Source organism: Oratosquilla oratoria, chromosome 5 (assembly GCF_046742065.1).
Source record: "Oratosquilla oratoria isolate Oo_2021 chromosome 5, ASM4674206v1, whole genome shotgun sequence".
Classification (NCBI taxonomy): domain Eukaryota; kingdom Metazoa; phylum Arthropoda; class Malacostraca; order Stomatopoda; family Squillidae; genus Oratosquilla; species Oratosquilla oratoria.
The window spans coordinates 68,905,048-68,930,047 of NC_134781.1; the positions used below are offsets into that span (position 1 = coordinate 68,905,048).

The 25,000-nt window shown below is 41.9% G+C and overlaps 1 protein-coding gene across 1 annotated transcript in view; it reads left to right on the forward strand.

Annotated features, from left to right (window-relative positions):
• Positions 1–19,511, forward strand: part of LOC143025831 (serine/threonine-protein kinase pim-1-like) — a 27,377-nt gene extending 7,866 nt beyond the window's left edge. Inside the window, exon 2 of the mRNA XM_076185842.1 lies at positions 19,441–19,511. Coding sequence (XP_076041957.1) covers positions 19,441–19,511 — 71 coding nt within the window. The remainder of the gene's footprint in view (positions 1–19,440) is intronic.
• The last annotated feature ends 5,489 nt before the right edge of the window (positions 19,512–25,000 follow it).

Here is a 25,000-nt window from a genome sequence, read left to right on the forward strand (position 1 = left end):
ATCTCACAGAGATAAATGCCAAAGTCAGCCACAGCATACAGAAGAAGAAATTGATTACCCAGGTAAATAATTTTACTTATATTGTGTGCATTTCTCCCTTTTCATACGCAACTATATAAATTTGGTGAACAATGGAGAGCATGTGCAATAAAAATGTGAAGGCCTAAAGAGATGATACTTCAACTTCATTACTTCTAAATTTGGGTAACGACTATATCACTATAATATACTGTATCCACTCAACTTTGGGGCCTAGATGATTGTTATTAATTTCATTCAATATTGTGTAATATTTAAGATTATTTCAGACAAATGAGAGAGAATGTGGGTGGGGAAGGGCAAACGAAGATGTGTTAGGAATAGAGTTTATTGCCCTAACGTTGCGACCAACTTGGTCTTCTTCAGAGGACTACAGCATTACAGACGGATCACAATCCTTACATTCGTAGTGAGAGGGAACCCGCCAAGGTATGAGCGTCATGTTTTCCCTTTGGCTAACGATTTAATTATTAGGACACTTGCTGCTTTCGACGCTCATACCTTGGCGGGTTCCCTCTCACTACGAATGTAAGGATTGTGATCCGTCTGTAATGCTGTAGTCCTCTGAAGAAGACCAAGTTGGTCGCAACGTTAGGGCAATAAACTCTATTCCTAACACATCTTCGTTTGCCCTTCCCCACCCACATTCTCTCTCATTGTGTAATATATTTCATAGGTTCCATTGGAATTCAGCCCACACGGGATACAGCCCAAAGGGATTTATCCTAACCTAACCCAACTAACCCATTGTTTTTAGTGAATTTAAAAATGGACTGAATCCTGTGTGGGCTGAATTCCAAGCCCACCTATTTCATATCCTGTTAATTATTTCCAAATAATTTAGTGGCTTGTGTGAATATGATCATTATCTACAAAAATAACTACTGTACTCAAAAGTAGCCTAAATCACACTGTACTGGTATTCATTCATTTATTTATTCATTTATAAATTATGCAATATGCTAAAATTTTCTGTTTCCATCTCAGGATCTGTATCAACAGCTTCAATCCCATCATCATCGGCTCCACTTGAATTATCTGCAAACCTGACTCCACCATTAAAAAGGTCACTATCAGACTCCTCCACAGGCGCCACTTCTGCTACATTGTTTTCATCTAAAAGAAAGTCATCAACATCTCTGGACAGATTTATCATAAAAACTTCAGCCTCTCAAAAGGAAAATTCAGACAAAGAAGTTGCAAGAATTATATTTGCTACAAATTTACCGTTTCGTCTTGTTCAGCATCCTCAGTTTCTCAAGATGGTTCAGAACCTGAGGCCAGGTTATATTCCTCCATTCAGAAAAGATATTGCTGATAAGTACTTGGATCTTGTGTATGAAAAGGAATATAAAAAGTGCGCAGATGACCTGAATAATGAAACTGTATGTCTTTCAATTGATGGGTGGTCTAACATCCATAATGAGCCCATAATATGTGTCACTCTTAACAACATCCACTGGTCAGATTTATTTAGTTGACACAATAGACACATCAGGGAAACCTCACACTGCTGAATATCTTCTACAACTTGTACAAAACTCGATCAAGAAGGCTGAACAAGATTTTAGTTGTCACATTGGAAGTGTTGTGACAGACAATGCAGCAAATGTCACCAAGATGAGAAAACTCTTGGAGGAATCGAGTGAACCTGAGCATACCGTCCTCATATACGGCTTATACCGTTCCTTGTATACTTGTGGCAAGTTTATATAACACTGCTCCTTATGTTGATATGCTAAAAATGTCCTTTAGCAATCAGATCGCATATCATATAGCAATTCCACAATATTTAAAATATATAAAAAATGTATATTTAAATCAAAGAAATCTGTTTTAAATAAAAAAATATATATATATATTTTAAAAAGATAAAGAAAAAAAAATCGCCAACCCAGGTGTTCACTAACCTCATACTGTACAATAATACCTGTCAAGTCCGGCTAAAATTGGCATTTCAAAGCATAACAGTGCCTTAAAAATAGTTTCATATTCACTATAAAAGTTTATATTAACTTATACTGCTTTGAATAAGTCAATAGTTGATATATTTGTCCTATATACAATGTTAGATTTCTAGTTTTGATATATTTGTCCAATATAAAATGTTAGGTTACAAAGAAAGCAATGGCCTCCGCTAGCGGACCCAGGGATCTGGGTGCGCACGTCGTGTAATAGTAGTCCTTGATATATATATATATATATATATATATATATATATATATATATGTATATATATATATATATAATTATATATATATATTATATATATATATACACATATGATGTATATATATATACATATATATATATATATATATACATATATATATATATATATATACATGCATACACGCACGCACACACACACATTATATATACATATATATAATATATATATATATATAATATATATATATATATATATATATATATATATATATATATATATATATATCGCAAATAACACCACAGTCGGAGTTGAAGAAAAGGCTGAAAACGAGAAAATATATTTAGACTGCTAACAACAGTCCTCTTCAGTAGTATAAGGTGAGAGGGAGAGTGCTATATTTCTGTATTACCCTTTCACAAAAAGAGAGAACCAGGGAGAAGAACATGAAAAATGGGAGGTGTCGATGCTATATCTATGTATTACCCTCCTACAAAGAGAGAGAGACAAGGAGAGGATCACGGAAAGGTACCCCTACCCACTAATGACCTGATTTATCATGATGCGTTGGGTCAGGAGAAAGATATTAATGATATTGGTGATTCCAAGACCGGAGACCATTGCCCCTTCAGAGTTTTCATATTGGGGTAATATCCAACGTTGATTCAACCATATTCCTCTCGGACCCAGAAATCTTGGCTTTATGTATTTGGTTGTGGGTTCTTCTTTATTCTTTATTGTGGTTTCCTATTCTTTTCCCTTCCTTTTCATGCCTCTATCTTTATTTTCTTTGTCAGCTGCACCTCTCCTGTGATCTTGGGTGTTTTAGATCGATATAGCTATAATAACATTGTACTTTCACGTTTCTCTATCTACCTATTGCGCAGACATTCATTTTGGAAAAATAAGATAATAGCATTAACTTTAGTAAAATGAATAACAAAAATAACAAGAATCAAGACAACCGCAACGAAAACAAAAACATCAACAGCTGAAGCCACGCATCCTAAGCAGACATTGTCATGCACCACCATCATGAACGCACGCACGCACGCACGTACGCAGTCTCCCATGGAAAGCCAAATAAAAACGGCGAGTTTTCGCTTGTGTAATATGCTAGCCACCGAGCCCTACTCGAACAAGTCAGACCTTTGGCATCCCGTCTCTTTATTTACCATCAGATCTAAAACCTACTTCAACTTCTATGAATACTCGGGATGCCGTCACCCCTTTTGCACATTCGCATTTGTTTGTGACCACGCGCGCGCGCGTTCACCTGTTTGTGCCGTGTGTAGGTGCCCGTGTGCCGGTGGACGTGTCATTGTTTTGCCTTCCTGTCCCGATGTCATTTTCTGCGAGCTTCCCCCTTCTCCTACCTCCCTCCCTCCCTCCCTCTCTTCTTTCTTCCGACGTTGTTAATTAGTTTCTTCTATCTTGTATTATCAATTTGATTGTTTTTTCCTAGTTTGGATTTATATCTTTTTCAAATGTGAGTTCCATCACACTGCTGCAAATTCCAGGTTGGTTTTGTAGACTGTGATCAGTGTCAGGTTTATTTCGATCAAGCTGTCTCGCTAAACTCTGCACGGATGACTGGCGTGAATGTCACATTTGAAAGGATTTTGTGCCGTCCAGCCCAAGACAGTTTTATTCAGAATAAGTCAATTGTTGAAGAGTTAAGATGCCTCAATATTAAAAAAAAAAATTAAATACTCTATTTATGTTAATTAAAAATATATAAACTAAATTCATCTTAATTTTCTTTCTTTTTGTTCTCTTGATCTAGTAAATAGAAAAAGGTCTCGAACATGTTTGAAATATAAAGAAAAAAATATAAATCATTTTTAATTGAAGAAATAATCTCAATGCTCTGTTTATGTTAAATAAAAGTATAAGGATTGAGTACAACATTCAGTAACATAAAAAGTTCATATTAGTTAAAGTAAAACGAGATAGTTTATATCATATTTATTTTCAAACTAAAATCTGAATTATTCTCATGTTAGCTAACCTTGAAAAAAAAATTAATTTAAAAGATAATGAATATTCACAAGCAACAAGCTTATGTTAAAAATCATACAAACTGAATTTTCTTACATTAATCCAAGTATGATGAAAAAAATCCATGATTTCCATATCAATTAGAAAACAGTCGTAGTGTTCCGGTCATGTCAACGGACGTTAGAAAAATTTGGATTCGAATTTGAATGCGAAAAAAACTAACGACTATTCATGAACCGCGAGCTTTTCCGGTCCAGTACACAAACTCGCCCGCCTACATAAAATATATTAGGCAGAGCTGTCGCGCATAGCAATGTAGACATAATTCATACCGCTGTGCCAAAAGCCTGGAGTGGCCACTCCTGAAGAACCCAAAGGTTAACCCCTTCGACACAGAGACGCGGGGTCTAGAAACCACCGGGCGATTTCATTCAGATCCTGTGAGGGTCCTGTGAGGAGACACATTCCATCCACCCCAGGGTCTATTCCCTCTTAGCTGAATAAAATCATCTGCCGACAGGTGCTCCCGATTCCGGGGAGTGCGTCTCCGCGTTGAAGGGTTAATTGGGGACCGCGGGAGTGCAGGGACGGACCAGTGGAATGCGGAGCAATCGACGGACGGACGAATGACGTTCGACGAGAGGAAGGGCGAGGGTGAAGAAAGGTGAGCTCACCCCAAGAGGTGCTCAGCTGCTCCCGAACCCGCCACCTTTGCCCTATGTGTTCGGGTAGCCAGAGTAAGTGGCAGTCGTCACCGGGGGATTTTGAATGTCCTGGGTCGACGTAGTCACGATGGGGTCACACAGGGATGAATGAAATCGTGTGGAGTCAGCCAGAATAAAATATTTAAAGAAGTCACTAGGTTTTAGAGGGTTAATCTCTTCGGTAAGGTGGCATTCACTCAGCAAATAAAATCACCTGACGCTAGCCAAAACAAAAACCCAAAGAGCAAGTCACCATAACAAAAAAAAATCTCAAAGCTTGACCAGTCCCTTCCGACCTTTTTGTCAGTGCATGGACTCCAAATAACCCAGATAAAAAAAAAAAAAAAAAAAAAAAAAAAAAAAAAAAATCCCAAGTTAAGTACCTGTTAGCGTGACATCATTGGCCGCCATCTTCCCAACATCCCATACTTAGCGGTGACGTATGTGACGAGGCGCACTCGCCTCATCCTATTACCATCACACCAATTACTATTAGCACTTCCTTGGCAACCGATCCCGCAGGTGGATATCGGCTCTGATCCAGCGTCGCAAGAGCGTTATCACGTCTTTGATATTCTTTCCTAAACGTCTTCAGACGATTTTTTTTCAGATGTAACGATACCCTGTGTCCTTTCACTACGGTGACCAAACCCTCTCCTCCTTGACCATCCGAATCAAATCGTGAGGAGCCTAATACGCCAGGAGGCGCTGAGTAGCTGTGGCCGAAACCGTCACCTTTGACCTATGATGCGCTTTAGGGAATGTTGGGGCAGGTAATTTACAGTCACTACTGGGAATCCGGGAGGAGTGCAGGATTCGAACCTACAACTAAGCATATGTGAGACTAGCACGCTTGCCCGGTGTTAACCAGAACAAGGTATTGCTCCCCACCACCACCACCTCAGCTGAATGAAATCGCCTAGCACCAGCCAGAATAACATCTTTTAAGTGTGTCAGTGTACCGAAGAGGTGAATCGAAAAGAACGTGAAGATTTCCCTCTGCTGAATAAAATCGCCCAACGTCGACCCTAGTAACATGTATAAAAGGATGTCACCCAAGAACTTAATCAAGACAGTCTTCTAGCCCTGTTCACACTTGCGGTTTCAACAGCCGCAGTTTGAACTGTGGCGGTTCAGTTATAATGTAAGTCAATGGAGTCGTTCACACACGACCGGGCTGTTTTTCCTTGACTATGTGGTACCACTGCGGTTTCCGGGCGGTTCAAACCGTTAGTGTGAACAGGGCCTAAGAGCGGTTCTTACAAAACGTTTCCGCTACCCCTGGCGAACGTTCTTTCTACTATCAGAAAGCAGATTTTTACTAAATCCATTAGCCACGCTTACGGAAACTATTGGTAGACTTTATAGATAAGCCAGTACGACAGAAAAAAAGCTAGGAAATTAGGAAAAAAAAAGTATATTTCCTAATGGTACAGAGCGTTGTTTGCCAGAGCTGGAGAAAGGTTTAAAAGTATCCCCCCTTACCCCCTCTCAGTATAATGAAATAATCTGACATTAAATAAAATATGTGAAGAGTGACACCGTGGAGAGAGGACTATTACCCCCCAAAAAGACTCTTTATCTTCTTTTGGGTTTCGTTCTGGATGTCACCAGACGATTTGACTCAGTTTGTAGGAACACCTCTTCGCGATCCCATTCGCTATGCTCTTCTCTGTAGATTAGTTGTTCCCAAACTATCTTCTAAGGTCGAGTCCACACTGAGCCTCGTGCAGCGCTGCATGAGGCAGTTGGCAGTGTTGAGTGCAGCGCCGAGTGTCCACACTACCAGCACTCTTACTGTCGGGTCCACGCTGACAGTGTGACGATGCTGATAGACAGTGTGGACACTGCCAACTGCCTCATGCAGCGCTGCACAAGGCTTGTGGACCCGGCTTTAGATCCCCCTTTTTTGTTTCCAGCAGACGTGCATTTCTCCACCCCACCCTTTTTTGTATTTATAAGTATTTATATATTTTATCATGTCTATATTTTTTCTATTTACATCTTAATAGAAAACAGGTTGAGGTGTCTGATAGATTTGTACTTTGCACGTATGTAACGGCAGATACTGGTTCATAGAATGATTTCATTATTCTTATTAAATAATTATTTTTTAGCTGATGACTTTACGCCCCCCCTTGTATCCTCCTCACGCCTCCCTGGAAGTGGGGGGGGAGGGGTCCACACCCTAGTTTAGGGACCACTGGCTAAGACCAGGTGATTTTTTTTTTTTTTTTTTTTTTTTTTTAGTGGGGAATGGGATTACAATGTATCTCAAAAAAACCACAGCAATGACGCACTTCACATACGAGCATTTCATTCTGGTCGACACCAGACGATTTTGTTCAGTTTAGGGACGTTATCGTTGTCCTGGGGGGAACTGCCGCCCTGATTAAACCTTCGTTAAATGATCCACTGTGCAACGCCAGACGATATCATCAGGGATCGGAATACGTCACCAAAGCAGTGATTATCAATCCAGATATAAAGACTTTAGTGACATTCCTACGATCCCGCAGGATTCTTTTGTAATTGGAGACTCATTTCCACTCAAAAAATAGAATGTTGATCACATTTAACGTCTATCATTGACCTCCATAAATCTTCTAGTTATCACCTGACTCCATAGATAGGAAAAAAACGATGGTTACCTCTGAAATACAATACTTTCCTGAAAGCATTCACCTGAACTTGTGCCTCAGCTGAATGAAGTCCCCTTAGCGCCTGGCAGAATGAACGACTAAATACTTGAAACGCAGTGCAAGGGTTAATAGATACTGACGAGTTCAACCGTAAAGGTTCTCTGAGAGACCGCACTATCTCATGGAGGACAACACGGCCTTCGTCGTCGTATCTCACCACGGACGCTTAGTAAGGGTGTTTGTAGGGTGAGAAATGCATGTGATGCTTCGAATGTGTTGGAATGGCTGTGGTTTGTGAAGGCTGAAACCCGTGCAGTTAACTCGACCATGAAGAAACGCGACATAGATCGACCGCACCGACGATGTCCACCGTTGCAAAGAAGGATTTAGGGAAACCGTGTAAATGCAACTTCAACAACTCCCCGGCACTTAACGGGGGCCGAACCCGGTGCTCCGCTTCCAAAGCAGGAAGGCCATCCAATGATCCACGCAGGTTTCTAACCAAGACCACTTGTCAATCTTCTACTGCACCACATGAATAAAATCGCTTGACAGAAGCCAGACTGAATTACTAAGGTCGTGAAATGCGGAGTTGACCCCTTCCTACCCAGAGGTCTCCATTCAGCTGAATAAAAATCTAGACTAAATCCTTTTTAGTGCATCACATATACCACTGATTCTTTTAATGCATAACCGTCAGTGGGCATTTCTAGCTAATCTTCCCCTCTAGATACCCCTTGGATAGAGCAACTAGTGTCTCTAGTTCGAGACGTCGGGAATCGGCACGCCTCACGTGCCGTGCCTTTTCAAGCGTGTCCCTACCCCCACCATCATAGCCCCCAGTCACCACCCAGCCGCCTCCCCCCCCCTCACACACACACACACACACACACACACACACACACACACACACACACACACACACACACACACACACACACACACACACACACACACACACACACTCCATCCCACTGCATTTCAAGTTTCAAGACACCAATGGTTGGAATGTGAACGATGTTTGTGATGTGTAGAATGCGGTGGTGGTGGTTGGCGGTGGTAGTGGTGCTGGGGTTGGTGGCGGCGTGGTTGGTGGTGATGGGGTTGATGGTGATGTTGGTGGTGGTAGGGTTGATGGTGGGGTTGGTGGTGGTAGTCGTCGTCGTGGTCATGGTGGTGACCGTGGTGGTGATAATGGTGGTGGTTGTGTTAGTAATAGTGATAATGGTAGTGGTCTTCGTGTTGTCCCAGTGATCGCATATTTGCGTCGAAATAAATTTTTCGTTTTAACCTCTTCAGGGCTATAAAATGCTTGATATCTTTTGTTCAGCCCAATACCAGACAATTTCATTGATCAGAGTGGAACTAGCCTCGAGTTCCATACGGACAAGACCTCATTTTGAGCTGATTCCTCCCCTCAGCTGAATAAAATCGCCGATAATTTGAAAAAAATGCAAAAGCCATTTGCAAGCTAAACTCCCGGGTATGGACAGTGTTCGAATCCTGATTTAGAGTGGTGATAAACAAAAACAGAGGAGGAAGGAAGAAATAGGAAGAGAAGTAGGAAGAGGAAGGGACGGGAGGGAGGTGGAGCACAAGGAGGATGGAATAAGAAGAGATGAAGGAAAGGGGAAGAAAGCGAAGGAGGAAAATGGTAAGAGGAAAAGTGGACGTAAGGTATGGAAGGAGGGAAGAAGAGAGAAAAAGAGAAAAGTAGGAAGGGAAGGAGAGAGGGAAGGAAGGAGAGAAGGAGGAAAAAAAAGAGGAGCGCAAGGAAGGAGTAAAAGAAAGGGAGTGAGAGAAATAGGGAGGAAAAAGAAAGGGAGGAGACAATAAATGAAAGGAATATGGAAAAGAAAGCCGTAGGCTGACAAGGAAAGAGGAAAGAAGGAGGTGAGCAAGAAGATGGAGAAAGGCGGTGAAGGAAAGAGGGAGGGAGGGGGAAGGGTATGGAGGTGAAGGAGACGGAGAGATTAAGGGAAAGAAATAAAGGAAGAGGGGGGGAGGAAGAGAGGGAAAGGAAGAGGGAGGAAGGGAGGGAAAGGAAGAGGGAGGAAGGGAGGAAAAGAAAGTGGGAGGAAGTGAATGTGGAGGGAATGGAGGTAACGAGGCAGAGAGGTATGCAAGCAGGGAGGGAGTGTGGGAAATAGGGAGGAAGGGCAAGAAGGAGAGAGGAGAGGAGGGGGGAAGTGGGAAGGAGGACTTAAGGGACGGAAGGGAGGGAAAACGTAAAAAGAGAGAAAAAGAATAAAACGACTGTGGAGGGAAGAGAGGGAAACGGGTAAGGAGGTTAGCGGAGTGTGGAAGGGAAGTCGGAGCAAAGGAAGGAGGGAAGGGGAGAGGGAGGGAGGGAGGGAGATATGGAGGGAGGGAAGGAAGGGGGGGCAAGAAATGCCAGCAATGCCGATGGGTCCCTCCACTGCGCGTTCGTAAAGTAGTCAACCTTCGGGCGGCAGCAATAGCCACGCCCATGCGCGCCCCAAACACCCACTCATACGTACATATACCCACCCACACACACCCACACCTTCACCCACACACACACATGCACACACACTTACACACACAAACACACACACACACACACACAAACACACACACACACACACACACACACACACACACACACCTACATAAACCTACGTGTACACGATTACATACACACATACAATACTACCCAAACATAGGTACACACACAAACTTGTGGAAACATACCCACACACCTATGAACACAAGCGTGTATAAAATAATACATACAGACGCATGCATAGGAGTGCACACAAATGCATACACACGCACACATGCACGCGCAAACGCACGCATACACATACGCACGCACGCACACACACACGCGCACACACACACATATACGCACACAAACACATATACGCACACAAACATACACATACACACACACACACACACACTCACACACATTAAGCCCTAATCCTTCTTGGTGGATTTCCTTGGGGCTTCTTGCTTTCTTGCCTTAGCCCTTTCGTTGCGAAAAGGTGTTTCTCACAGATGAATAAAGTCGCCTGACGTCACCTACATCAAAATTACAAGACGTCAATTCCAGTGCAAGGGTTAACCAAAAACAGATTTCTTTACTTCGCTGGGGACTTGCCTAAGCCGAACAACATCGCCTGACGTCTAACTACAGCTAAATGGTTACTCGGGGACAACATTAGCCTGAAGAGGCTGTGAGCTGCTAAAGTATTTAGCAGAGAGGAGGGACAGTAGAAAATAAAAGTGATGAGCATTCTTCTTTAAGTGGAGATTAATATCCAGTCATAAAAGAATCCTGCATGAGTCTGATCCGTAGGGGGCACCAATAAAGTCCCTAGATTACTGACCACATAAAACGAAGGCAGTCATTATCATTCCATACGGGGAGGAGAGGGAATCTAAGAGAATCAGAGAGATAGATAGAAAGAAAGAGAGAGAGAGCGAGAGAGAGACAGATAGATAGAGAGAGAGAAACAGTAACAAGTAGGTGAGAAGCCTACGCCAGGAGACGCTGAGTAGCCGAGGGCTAAGCCGTCATCTTTGTCCTGTGTGTTTGTACTGTTGGGGTAGGTAACAGCCATTCCTGCAAGAAAGAATAAAACACTTTTATATATATATATATATATATAGATATGTATATATATATATATATATATATATATATATATATATATATATATATATATATATATATATATATAGAGAGAGAGAGAGAGAGAGAGAGAGAGAGAGAGTGAGAGTGAGAGTGAGAGTGAGAGTGAGAGAGAGAGAGAGAGAGAGAGAGAGAGAGAGAGAGAGAGAGAGAGAGAGAGAGAGAGAGAGAGAGAGAGAGAGAGAGAGAGAGAGAGAGAGAATGGGGATGAGGGAGAGAAGTAAAAAAGTCTGGTCACGACCTAACTGGACGGCGCATGCGCGAAGATGACCCGCCACGCTTCGGCGGTCCGCACAAGCCACACTGTATCAACACCGAGGAAGGAAGAAGGCCGAGTGCGGCTGTGCACCTCCGGAGATCATCACCTCCCCTCCCCCCCCATCCCCATTAGGACCATCGTCTCTTCCCTTGGTCCTTCACTACGAAAGCACCTTTGCAGATATTGTTCTAACACCAGACGATTTTATCCAATTTGGGTGTGTAAGACATTGTACTGAAGTGGTTAAGTATTGGGATCGGAAGATGTAGAGTCACAGAAGTGGCAAAAAACAGGTTCATGGAGGCAGCAGAAAGGAGTGACGTCAGCAATAGTACGAAAGCATCTTATCATTCCTTTATATATGTGTTGGGGAACCATTCTCCCACCTACAAGGGCCATTTGGATTTTTACATCATCATTCGCGGGCCGTACAAAATTATCAACTAAAAAGATGGCCTTTTCCTTTTGTCAAATATTCAATTTACATTTAAAGAAATTTTTTATGCGTTATTATGATGCATTTATTACCATATCAGTATATCCTGTTATGAAAAAAATCCTAGGACCTACATTTACTGAATTACGAGACAAGACTCCGCTTACCATGACGGGCCTGACCAAATGTTTCCGCGGAACTTTACGGCCCGTGGACCGGACGTTCCCCACCCCTTCCTCACATTTACATTCATATATACTGTATATATATATATATATATATATATATATATATATATATATATATGTATTGATATATATCCATATATATACTGTATATATATATATATATTCATTTATATTTGTATTTACATTTACATTTATATCTACACCCTCTCTCTTTTTCTCTCTCCCCTCTCTCTCTCTCTCTCTCTTCTCTCCCTCTCTCTCCCTCTGTCTCTGCCTCTTTTCGCTTTATCTCTCTCTCTTTTTCTCTGTTTGTTTGTCTGTTTATCTAATTGTCTTTGCCACTATCTCCCACCCCATCTACCTATTTATTGCCCTCACCAGCTCCGTCTGCATGTACTTCCCCACCCCATTGCGTTTGCAGACGGTCCGAGAGGTCCAGGCGCGTGCGTGGGGCCAAATACGGCATCAGGGGAGGCCGTATAAGGCGGAAGATCTCTCGCGCGATCGGGATGGGCAATCCGAGCACAAGTATTCTGGCATCTCCCCAGATTGAGCTATAAGATGCTGCGTGTTGCGGCGGCGTGGCGTGTAATGTGGCCGATCTCACACATCGTCAAATCTGCATAAAAGGTCCGCCAGGATCCCACGGACGCTGTGCCTCGAACTGCGGGCCGCAGAGGGTACAGTTGCCGCCACTTATACAATAAGTGCTCCATTAGTCGCAATGTGACGATAAACACCTTATGTGGGATGTGCCCTGCATACAGGGGCATTCCTGGTCCCCGACTAGGATACACGAGTCCAATTTCATGGTAACTATTTGAGCGAGAATAAAAGATACGAGTTTCCCAGCTCGTTTTGTTTTGTAAAGGATGGTCTCATGGTACTTGGCACTAGAAGACAAACTTGAGAAATTTAGTGACAGAAGCAAGATCACAGACCTGTGCCAGACGTTTTTATAAGTTTCAGGAGTGTGTGGTTCTGCAGCATATAACATATGGCGTAAGCCTCATATATATATATATATATATATATATATATATATATATATATATATATACACATATTATATATATATATATATATATATATATATACAGTATACACATATCCGTGCTTAACTCGAAACCAGTAAATATGGTGGGCATGCTCCTCTGTTTTTAAACGCCTCATATCTTAAACAAAGTCCTTTTACACTACAGTTCCATGTGGACAAATATGACACGAGACTAAAGACTTTTTTTTTTACTTAAAGGAGCCTCTGTGGTTGTACTTTTAAAAGTGCCTAGGGTTTTTTGTTCTAAATTGTGTGGAGTTCCATCTTTCAAATAAGAAATAGACGGACTACACTTCCCTAAATATCAATACCTCTTCTACAATGAAAAGATTTTACAAATTTGTTTCCTCTTTTAAACTTTTCAGCCATTACCCGCGCTGCAAGCTCAGGGATTAGAGACAGCGTGATGCCCTGACTGCAGTCACGCGCTGAGTCAAGCGGGACTCGAACCCACATTCTTCTCGGTTCTCTCCTCCAGACACCATCTACCAGTAATGGCCGAGGACGTTATAAAATGTTTTGGCTAATATATCAAGATGAAAAAATGTGAGTATTATAAAAATTGTAATATTATAAAGATTAAAAAGCATAAATAAAAAGGTAAAAAAATTATCTCGTTGTTTCATTATTTCCTTGAAAATTCATTTGTAATGTGTAGATTCAATATTCTAAAACAAGTTTTCATATCCAAGTACCTTTATGGGTAATACCCCCTTTACCCGTAAATTCTTAACAAGGTTAACCAATATAACTCAAGTAAGGTGTCCTTTAAGAAAACCACACCAGTGATTAAACAAAAGTTCCTGTGCAGAGTTTTAGTGTATAGGTGTATGCTTATAAGTATATACTGTATATATGCATGTATGCGTGTATGCCAGTATGTATATATGTGTGCATATATGTATATATGGGTGTATGTGTGTATGCATATGCGTAATTATGTACATGCATGCATGTACGCATGTATGTGTGCATTTATGTATGCATCTATCTATATATGTATGTATGTTGTATGTATCCATACATGTATGCAATATAGTCAAGGACCAAGAAAGATTCGAGGAAACAAAGTAGAGATCCAGAATCACATGCTGACGTCGAGCATGCCCCATAACAGTCTACCCTTTCGAAGAGCAAGGAAGGACATCCGTACAAAGAGTCAGAGCTTCCCATTTGAAAGAAAACGGAGAAGGAGGGTGAAAGGGCTTTGCTTGAGATGAGGCTTCTCAGATATGCCAATGTTCAGAACAGAGCTAGAGCGAGATGACTGTAACAGTACGGTCGGTCAAAAGTTTATTCAAATATCATTCACCCACTCACACACACACATACATGCCACCAAACAAACACACACACATGCCAACAAACATACACACACATGCCAACAAACACACACACACACATACACACATGCCAACAAATACAAAGACACACACATGCCAACACACACACAAACACACATGCCGACAACATATATACATACATAAACACACAAACACACACATTCGCACACACGCACACACACGCACGCACACACACACACACACACACACACACACACACACACACACTTGAATTCCAGTTGAAGGGTGGGGTACTAGAGCCACGGAATGAGTTACATAGGTCAAGGCAGACCAAATTTTGGGGAGACGAATTTCTAAGAGTTGAGGAAATTCCTTGAAGAATCCGACTGGGAAGAATTCATAGATACTACCGTACAGAGAGGTGACTGATTTTTTCTACATTTTTATAACTTAGGTACAATCATATAACGAGTGTATTGGTAAAAAATCGTGAAAATTGTCACTTTAACAAAGACTTCGAGATAGCAAAAAAAGTGGGAGATACTGCTTGTGATAAATGGAGGAAGAGAGAAACCAGTAGGGCAAAAGAAAGATTTAAACAAGATAAAAATGATAACACAAGAAAAATGGGAGGAAAGGAATTTTGAAAAAAAAAAAGTATCATTGATAAAGGCAAAGAAGAAGTAAAACATTTCTCTGGGTTAATCACTGGTAAATAGAAGGAATTTCCAGGCTAACAGTGGGTTGTGAAGTCTTTGAAGGGGCATCTACAGAGGAGAGTGATTTTTTAGAGGAAGATGAGTGGATCAGTAGTGGTAAAAGGACATAAACGTTCGAGTGAAAGAAGTGTCTTGGAATCACTGGATGTGAGAAAATCCTCAAGACTCGATGGGATCTCGAATTGGATATTTAGGGAATGCAGTGGACAATTGGCAGACAAGACTCACATTATAATTTTGTGTTCACTAAAAGTAGTACGGCAGGATTATAAGAGGGCTAACACGATACCAATGCATTAAGGAGGAATTAAATAGACACCACTGAATTATAGACTGCTGTCTTTGACCAGCACAATGGCGAAATTATGCAAGAGATTTGTAAAAGTTTGGTGGGTGAAATACCTTAAGAAATGGACATAATGACAATCAACGCGGTTTTATATAATTTATATTTAAGAACACGTTTATTGAACATTTAAAGCTTTTACCCGCGAATGATTGTTATGCTGCAAGAGAGAGAGGGCTGGGTGGATTGTGTGCATCTAGATCTAAGAAAGGCCTTTGACAATGTATCTCGCAATCGACTACTGTGGAAACTGAAACATACTGGAAAAGTGAGAGGCAAATTTGAATGGGTGTAAACATTCCCTGAAGGATGGATAGATGAAGACAATAATGAAATATAAGATTTCAGAATACAGAGCAATGGCAAGTGGAGTCCTACAAGGGTCACTACTAACTCCTGCAACGTACCCTGTGAGTGTAAATGACATGATGATAAGTCCTATACTAGCATGTTTGCCAACGATACAAACAAGAGAAGTGGGGGACGAAGAGGACTGTAGATTAATGTAAAAAGATTGAGCCAAGAGTGGAAAATGAATTTCAATGCAACAAAAATGCAAAGTATTGGAAACGGGTGATAACTCAAAAAGACCATCGATGACTTGTTCAATGGGAAGCGAGACAATTACGATAAATAATAGACATTGCGCCATAAGCATAGCGCCTTTCATGATTTTTTTTTCCGTACAGATGAACTTACTTGTGAAACAAGGCAGTAACACTCCAACCAGCCAACATAAACAAATTTAAAACAATGATTGATCAATCGAAGCAAAGAGGCGAGACCCTACGAAAGTAGCTCTGTATATTGTAATTAGATCAACAAAATAAAGTAAACACAACACACACACACACACACACACACACACACACACGATATATGACATGCAAACACACGTGCTACGTACATACGCACGTACTCGTATGCAGACAAACACGGACCCAACGTCTCGTGTTTTCTTAACGAAGGGAATACTTGGAGTGCCACACGGTTCTCAGCCCGGCCCAAGCGGGTTGGGGGGCGTACTACGCCCATGTGGGCGCGAGGAGCGGATGTGGGGGTATGCGGTGCGTGAATGGAGGTATGTGCTGAAGATATGTAGTGCGTGGGGCAAGGAGAGCCAGTGCTCCCGATCCCGTCGTAGTTGACTTGCTCCCTCTCTCCCTCCCTCTTCCTCCCCCCCTCTCTCTCTCTCTCCCTCCCTCTCTCTCCCCCTCCTACTCTCTCTTTCCCCCTCTCTTTCTCTCCTCTCTCTCTCTCTCTCTCTCTCTCTCTCTCTCTCTCTCTCTCTCTCTCTTCCTTTCCCTCTCTCTTATTTCTTTTTCTCTTCGACCTTCTCGTACAGGACCTCATTACTTCCTCCTCTACCCTTGCCTTTCCTTCCCTACGCGTTGGGTATGGAGGGAAGGAAGGAGGGCGCCTGTACAGAGGTGACAATGGCGGCATGCAAGAGTGACAAGTGCTGGACAAGCTTCAGGTGGATTGGTACAACAACTGAAGGAAGAGGAACAAAAGAAAGAGGAGGAAGAGGAATGGGGAGGAGGAGGAGAAATGGGGGCGGAGGAGGATGAATAAGAGGAGGGGTGGAGGAGGATGAATAAGAGGAGGAGGTGGAGTAGGAGGAATAAAAGAATGAAGAAGAAAAGGAAGAGGAGAAAGAAAAGGATAAGAGGGAAGGGAAGGATAAGAAGGAATGGGAGTGGAAGGTAAAGAGGAGAAGGAGGAGGAGTGTGGGAAGAAAACAAAGAGTTGTGGAGAAGGAGGAAGAGGACGAAGAGGAGGAGAAGGAGGAGGAGGAGGAGGAGTGAGGAGGGCGTGATGGGGTAAAAGAAAAAAGAGGAGGAGAGAGTAAAAGAGAAAGAATGGAAAGAAGAGGGAGGCAAGAAATGACAGGACTCCCTCGGCACGGTGAGGAGATTAAGACCATCTTGATCAACCCTTGCTGGCTCACCGTAGACAACGATTTTATTCAGCGTAGGGGGACCTTCACACACGGAAGGAATTCAATCAAAAGGGGTTATCACATTAGGCTTTTTTTTCCTCTCACATCCTACCTCCATCCTCCATTTGAATAACAAGAATCCTACTTCACTTACAGAAATCTAGGCTTCTCTAAGAACATTTCAATAGTAGGTCTAACATTCGTATAGGTTTACAATATATTTGTCCATCATTCAGCTGTGCTATATACGACGGAAAGATAATTTGATATTTGGAGATTCGAAAAATAAAAGAGTATAACCGAAGTCGCTTTCACTCAAACGGCGGTCGGAACTGGCGAAGCCCGTGGAAACCCTTCAAGGCAATAACTCACTTTGTGGATTTTGTTTCGGCAAAGGAATGAGGAGTGGTTGGACTCAGACCTTAAAATGGAGTGGGCATTCTTTATCAGTCAATTAGAAAAAAAAATCGGGTATCACACAACTGCGGGTATAATATATAGTCCGATCTTTTCAGACATACTAATGGGTGTATTTTGTTTTCTTTCTTTTTCAAAAGCACTTAGCAGAAGCTGACTGTAGGTTATTTTGATGGATTTCTTATCTTCTCCCAAAGGACAATGATCACCTAATTCCATTATATGTATTACATTTAAATTGATTTTCATAGTTACCCGTCCTGCATATTAATCACATACACTAACTGATCGTGTATCTGCTGAAAAGGACCACAGTTGGTGGCATTTAGTATGTGTGTGTGTGTGTGTGTGTGTGTGTGTGTGTGTGTGTGTGTGTGTGTGTGTGTACATGTATGTGTGTGTGTGTACATGTATGTGTGTATTCACCTCGGATCTGCTGCAGCCTCTTTTCGAGACAGCCAGACACCACCCTACGGCAGTGAGCTCAGAGCTCATTATTAGCAGATCTCTGGGTAGGTCTGAGACCACTCACACTCCACACACCGGGAATGCAAGGTCACAACTCCTTGACTAACGTCCCGTACCTACTCGCTGCTAGGTGAACAGGGGCTACACGTGAAAGGAGACAAACCCAACTTGTCTCCGCCCGGCCGGGGAATCGAACCCCGATTCTCCGGCTTGTGAGGCCAGTGCTTTACCAACCCGCCACCGGGTGTGTGTGTGTGTGTGTGTACATGTATGTGTGTTATATAAATATATATATATATATATATATATATATATATATATATATATATATATATATATCGACCAAATGCTCCCCGCCCCCCAAGCTCCCATCGTTCGATCAAGACGTGTTCTATTACGAACAGTTCGAATGCTTCATTTGTCCGAGCATTCGCATCGGAATGCGCCGCTCCATTTCTTTCTTTTTTTCTTATTCCTTACGAGGCACGACGACGCGACTAGTTTACATAAAACCGGCATTATAACCAGCAGGATTCCTTCCGTTATTGGACGCAGTTAATCTGAATAAAATCTTCGGGAGGGGAAAAAAAGTAACGACGCCTGACGGGTTCCGCTCGTCAGTCCTTCGGCCACAAAGGAGATTTCATTAATCGAAGCGGGGTCCCGTCCTCCCCACGTCACCTGAATAAAATCGCCTGGCGGCAGCCGAAACGAGAATACAAGAAGCCACATCTCGTTCATCTGTTCATCGAAGTAATCCGACACTTTCAGTAGAGAGAAGTCTTCCTTAAAAATTAATAAAATCGTCTGATGGCACAGGATGAGGAGGTTACCTTGCGGCAGGAGGCACTGAGCTGCAGGAATCGAACCGAGGTCCCCGTAGCTGCGAGGAGAGTTTGAGGCCCAACGCGCCACGGAGACAACACTCAAGCAGATACAATCTTATCCAGCAGAGAGGACTTGATCGCAATGAAACGAGTTAATCCTATTTCCATTAACACCTTCGCTGGTGGCGTAATCGGAAGTGTGAGCGTCTCGCAATTGCTTAGTTGTGGGTTTAAATCCCGCACTTCTCTCCGATTTCCAGCAGCCCAAGAAGTGCATAATATGGAAAAGGTGATGGCCTCTGCCGCAGCTACTCAGCGCCTCCTGGCGTAGGCTACTCACCACCTTTGCCTTGTTGATGTACTTTAAACATTTTACTTTGGTTGACGCCTTATTACATTGATAGCTAATGGTATATAGATACAATTTCTGGTTAAGCGAGACGATTTTATTCAGCTGAGACAACATTACAAAATTAAGTCCTACGCGAGTGTCATATCGCAGGCAGCAATTTCGCTTTCATATTTTCAATGCCGTGGTACGGTACGAACTGATCTAGTCGCCAAGACCAGACCATTTTATACAGCCGAGGAAAACGACCAATCGATCTCTCCGTTCACCCGCGGTCCACCCCTCCCCCCCAGCTGAATAAAATCGTCCGGTCCTGGCTAGAACAAAAGATAAATAAAAAAGAAAAATCAACTCCGTCAACTTATCGAAGTAGTTCATCTTCATGACTTTCCTTGGGGCCGCCCACCCTGACGTCATCCTAGATTTCTCTTCGGCAGACGCCAAACTATTTTATTCAGCTGAGTGATGAACCTTAGGCTGGTCTTCGAGACCTCTTCGGGCAGGATTACTAAATATATATTCAGTAGTCATGTAGTGAGCGCTGAAACTATTGGTTGTTTTAAGAGAAGGTTCGATAACTTGATGGATGAGGGTGATAGGTGGTAATGGACGTGGAACTTCGGGTCTTTAGCAGTCTCCTTCATTCTTGTGGTCTTATTTGGCGTTAGTCTGGACAAACTTCATAAAGTATACCACAGAGTTGTTGATCTGGTCCCCACCCCCCAACCTTTGTCGATTCTGTCCTCACAGCGGTCACCCGTGACCGCCCCTGCCCCAAGGCCGTACGTTATTAATACTCATTCCAGTAATTCATTCACCCTGAGGTGTGTCTCGGTATATTTGGATATGGTTCATGCCAGGCGGTTTTATTCAGTCCGGGGTGTTAATAACCCCCGGGCAGAAATGGGTCAACAGTGTACGAGTATATACAATCTCAACCTTGCTTTCATTCCACAGAGAGGTTCTGGAACTCTCTTCCCCCAGATACCTTCCTCTCTTCGGGCACTTTAGTTTGAATTGGTTCTGTTATCTACACCAATACTTTTTTGTAGCCCTTAATGTACAATTTTTTTTTCATTAACCGATATTTTTCATTCTGATTACTCGTTTATTTCTATTTGTTTATCTACTTAATCTATTTAGATAGATTGCTCATTAATTTTTTTATGCGGTAAGTTAATTTGTTTCTGCGTGTATTTAATCTACGAGTATTTATCTATTTATTCATTGCTTATAGTCTATGAAGTTATAACTCATTTGCTGCAGCATCTTTACCACAGAGAGAGAAAACAGAAATGAAGGTAAAGTCGCGCTCGAAAAAGAGAACCGAAATATCTCGTTGGCATGCAAGTGGTGGTGGAGACTTCGCGTGTGCCACGCGCTCATTTAGACTCACTCAAACGTGGCAATCACCGACATTCGCCTCCGCGCATGTAAATCACTGTCAATTTCGTCTAATTCGACATTCTGGGGGCCAGTTTTCCGTTTTCTGTCCGCGTTTTTTTTTTTTTTTTTCAATGTCTATTTCTGGCGATTTTTCCTGGTCTGTCGAACTTCTTGGGGTCCCTTTTTTCAGATTCTTTGTCCGCTAATGAGGCCAAACGACTCGAGACTTTCACATTACGCTAGCCTGAAGGACTCACACACCATGCAAGCAGAAAGAACTATCACACCAAACGAATCTGAAGCGATATTTACATTCAAAACTAAAAATAAAATCTTGTAGAAATTTCAGGATAGAATAAATCACTAATCGATTTAACCCAAAAATATTTGAGGCCAAATATGGCATCCGTAAGGAGTTCACCCCATCACCAAACAATCTTATTCAGCTCAGAGGAACCCCAGATGAAGAATAATAATGATAATGATAATAATGATATTAATGATAAAATAATAAAAATAACAATAATAATAATAACAACAACAATTATAATAATAATAATAACAGTAATAACAAGATAATAGAAATAAAAAACAAGATGCAATAATAATAACAATAATAACAAAAATCTTGAGTGAATCATCTCCAATCGCCCAGCAACGCCAGAAAGACCATATGTGCCCATCTTTCACGATCTTATCCTGGTTAGCACTAGATGATTCTATTCAGATTAGAGGAGTGCCCTCCCAGCCTCCCCCTCCCATGACTGCTAGCTGTCCAGGCAGTCCAAAAAGTGACGCTTTCAGTGGCAGCTAGGCGCCTCTTGACGTGAACTCCTTGCTGTAACTATTCATATGTGCCCTCATGATATGCTGAGCACTCAACTCGACTCTTAAGTACGAGTTTGATCCTAACAACTACATGTGGCTGTCACATCGCTTGGCTGTCCGAAGACATAGGGCAAAGGTGACGGGTTTGGCCGAAATAAGGGCTGCCTGGGCTCTTATATCACGCTAACATTAAAAATTCCCATCCAAAATGCTGCAACTGACTCTCAGGTCAAGCTAACTTGACTCGGTACCCCCCTAAATCCGGACAGCTTCGCCAAAATGCGTACTAAATCAATCAGCGGCACAGGGACCGTCCGGAATTTCCGAAATTTGGTTGATCAGGCGCTCCCGCTCGTGCATGCAGGGACACAGAAAGCTAGATCTACCCTCGGGCCGGGGCGACATAACAATTCGTCGTCATTGTGACTAATGGCTTCTTTATCTAGAACCAACCAATGAGGTTACTCCGGCGTCCTACATTGAAAGTGCAGTTCGTTGTCACTGTCAGAGCAAAACTCCTTAATAATATTGTATATTTTGCTCAATACATACTGCATACTCGTATATGCACATGTATATATACACACACGCATACGCGCGCACACACACACACACACACACAATATATATGTGTGTGTGTGTGTGTGTGTGTGTGTGTGTGTGTGTGTGTGCGCGCGCGTGAGTTTGTGTGTGAGCGCGTTTGTGTGTGTGTGTGTGTGTGTGTGTGTGTGTGTGTGTGTGTGTGTGTGTGTGTGTGTGTGTGTGTGTGTGTGTGTGTGGTAAGTGTGCATGTGTGTTTCGGTTTAAGAGTCACGAACTCTTTCGCAGAAGGCTAAGAATATTCCTCCTAAAGGAATACTTTCTGGAGATGGGAATTTTTGCAGTACGCCAGTCACACTCGAACCGTCTCCATCTCAGGCCTCGCGTACAAGCGGTGACGTTCTAAAGAGCAGAAGTCACTGCTAAATTCATCGCACCCTACCAAAAAACTGAAATTACCATGCACATTTTATATACATACTTACGTATACATACATGCATGCATTTATTATATATATATTATATATATATATATATATATATATATGTTGAGGTATTGTGACAAGTTGGAAAAGGTGAGTAACGAAGACACGAATTATAATCAAATTTTATGCCTAAATAGTTTCGCACACAAAGGCTTCTTCAGAGGAATATTCCTCTGAAGAAGACTTTATGTGTGAAACTAGTCAAGAATAAAATTGGATAATAATTCGTGTTCTTACCCACCTTTTCCATAGTGTGTATGCATACATATATATATATATTATAATATATATATATATTATATATATATATATATATGTATATATGTATACATATATATCACAGAATAAATCACCAGTGATGTCTCGATCCCGAGCTCCTGCGTGTGTGTAGAACGCCCGCTCGTTACCATATTGCCAACAAAAGAATTTGAACTTGCTACGAACTGTATACAAGGAATCGAAATCGACCACTCTACGATCTGAACTTCTTAATTTCACCCAATCCACTAACTCAACTTCTCTTTTCCGCATCCCCTTCCAAAACCTGTGGTTTACCCCCACCACTCCTCCACAAATGCGTCCCTGATTTACTCCTGTACAGCCATAAAAGCGTGTTCGTCGACACTAATATGTTGGCGTTCAACTAGGACCAAGTTATGAATCAATAAGGGAGGACCAGGCACGGACAGCACTGGCAACAAATGTCATCAAAAGGACTCCGATTATTTTTGCCAAATTTGATTATTCAATACCAAACATTTGTTCCCATAAAGTGTCTACGAACTTTTTACCGAGCTGTATCATTTGTGCAAAACCTTATTATCTCGTTCACAAAGTTCTTCGCTTTATTTTTTGTTTCTTTTCGTTTCTTTCTTTTTCTTGGGGGGAAGGGGGGGGCACTTGTGCGCCCAATCTCTCTTTGCATTTGGGTAGGAAGATATATAAAAAAAAATTGAGTGGTGTGATATACAGGAGTAGATTATGAAAATGAATAAAGAAATTCAAAGAAATTACAAAAAAGCAAAAAATTACAAGGAAATCGAAAATGGAAAAAATTAAAAGTATGCTCATGCATACTTGTATGCACATGCATGTAGGTAAATACCCGTCAACACGAACATGAGCATTGTTCTGGGTGACAAACTCGCTGCCTTTGTCTCCAGAAGACAAAACCAGCGAAGTGTTCTTGCCCGTGTCTGTCTAGCGACAAAGGCAGTGGATATGTCAGCAAACAATTCTCTCGTTTGTGTCTGTAGACAGTGTATGATGCCAGTGTGGGTAAGGTTTTCATATACGTGCACCTATGTACGCACGGGGAGCAACCAGATAAAAAAATCTGCAAGGAAGGGATTAATGGGTTAATAAGAGCTGTTCTTAATCACATGTCGCCATTTCTTCGCCATTAGAAGAATCGAGCAGAGTGGTTTGGGTATATTGCCTTCCCTTAATTCTTTGTTCGAGTCAGAGTCAGACAACAGGAAGACGGTGAAGCCAAGTGTAGAGCGGCCCGCTGTGCCCCCCTTTTTGCTCGGTCGCACCTGATTGGCCAGCACGTGTTGGCGGATGCCGTCCCGCCAATCAGCATCTCTGATTCTATTCCCCTCAACCAATCATTTTCATCCATTTTCCTGTCGTCGATACTTTGAATTTGAAGTTGATTTATGCAACATTGTGTTTGTTTTTTCTATGTGGCGTTTATTTTAGTGTTGAATAAGTATAAGATATACAATCCTCTGAGAGCTCGTAAAGTTCTCTGGATCAAAGACGCATAGAAGTAAACGCAGGTAATAATACTCTCATTAATACAATACATTATTATTTATATTCAGTTATTACCTGGACTTTAATTCTAGCTTTGATATATTCCCTGCAGTGTCTGTTATATGGCTTCTACTGAAATAGAATTAATCTTAAACTGTTATCATTGCATTACACTATATCAAAATTTATCGTATTACATTATATATCCTATTATAAACTAGATTAGATTAAGTATTACATAAAATTACATTATATTATTACACACATATACCAAGGGTTTTCCCCCCTTACAAGGGAGGTAGCCAAAGTCAAAAGGTATAAATCCACTCCCACCCTCTTCATTCCCAATCCCTCCACTCCCATTCACCACCCCTCCCTCTATCCTCTTTTCTTGGCTCCTCCTGGATGACGGGTCATCACTGCATCTCGCCCATCACCCTGGGTCAGAAACAATGCAACAAGACACAGCAC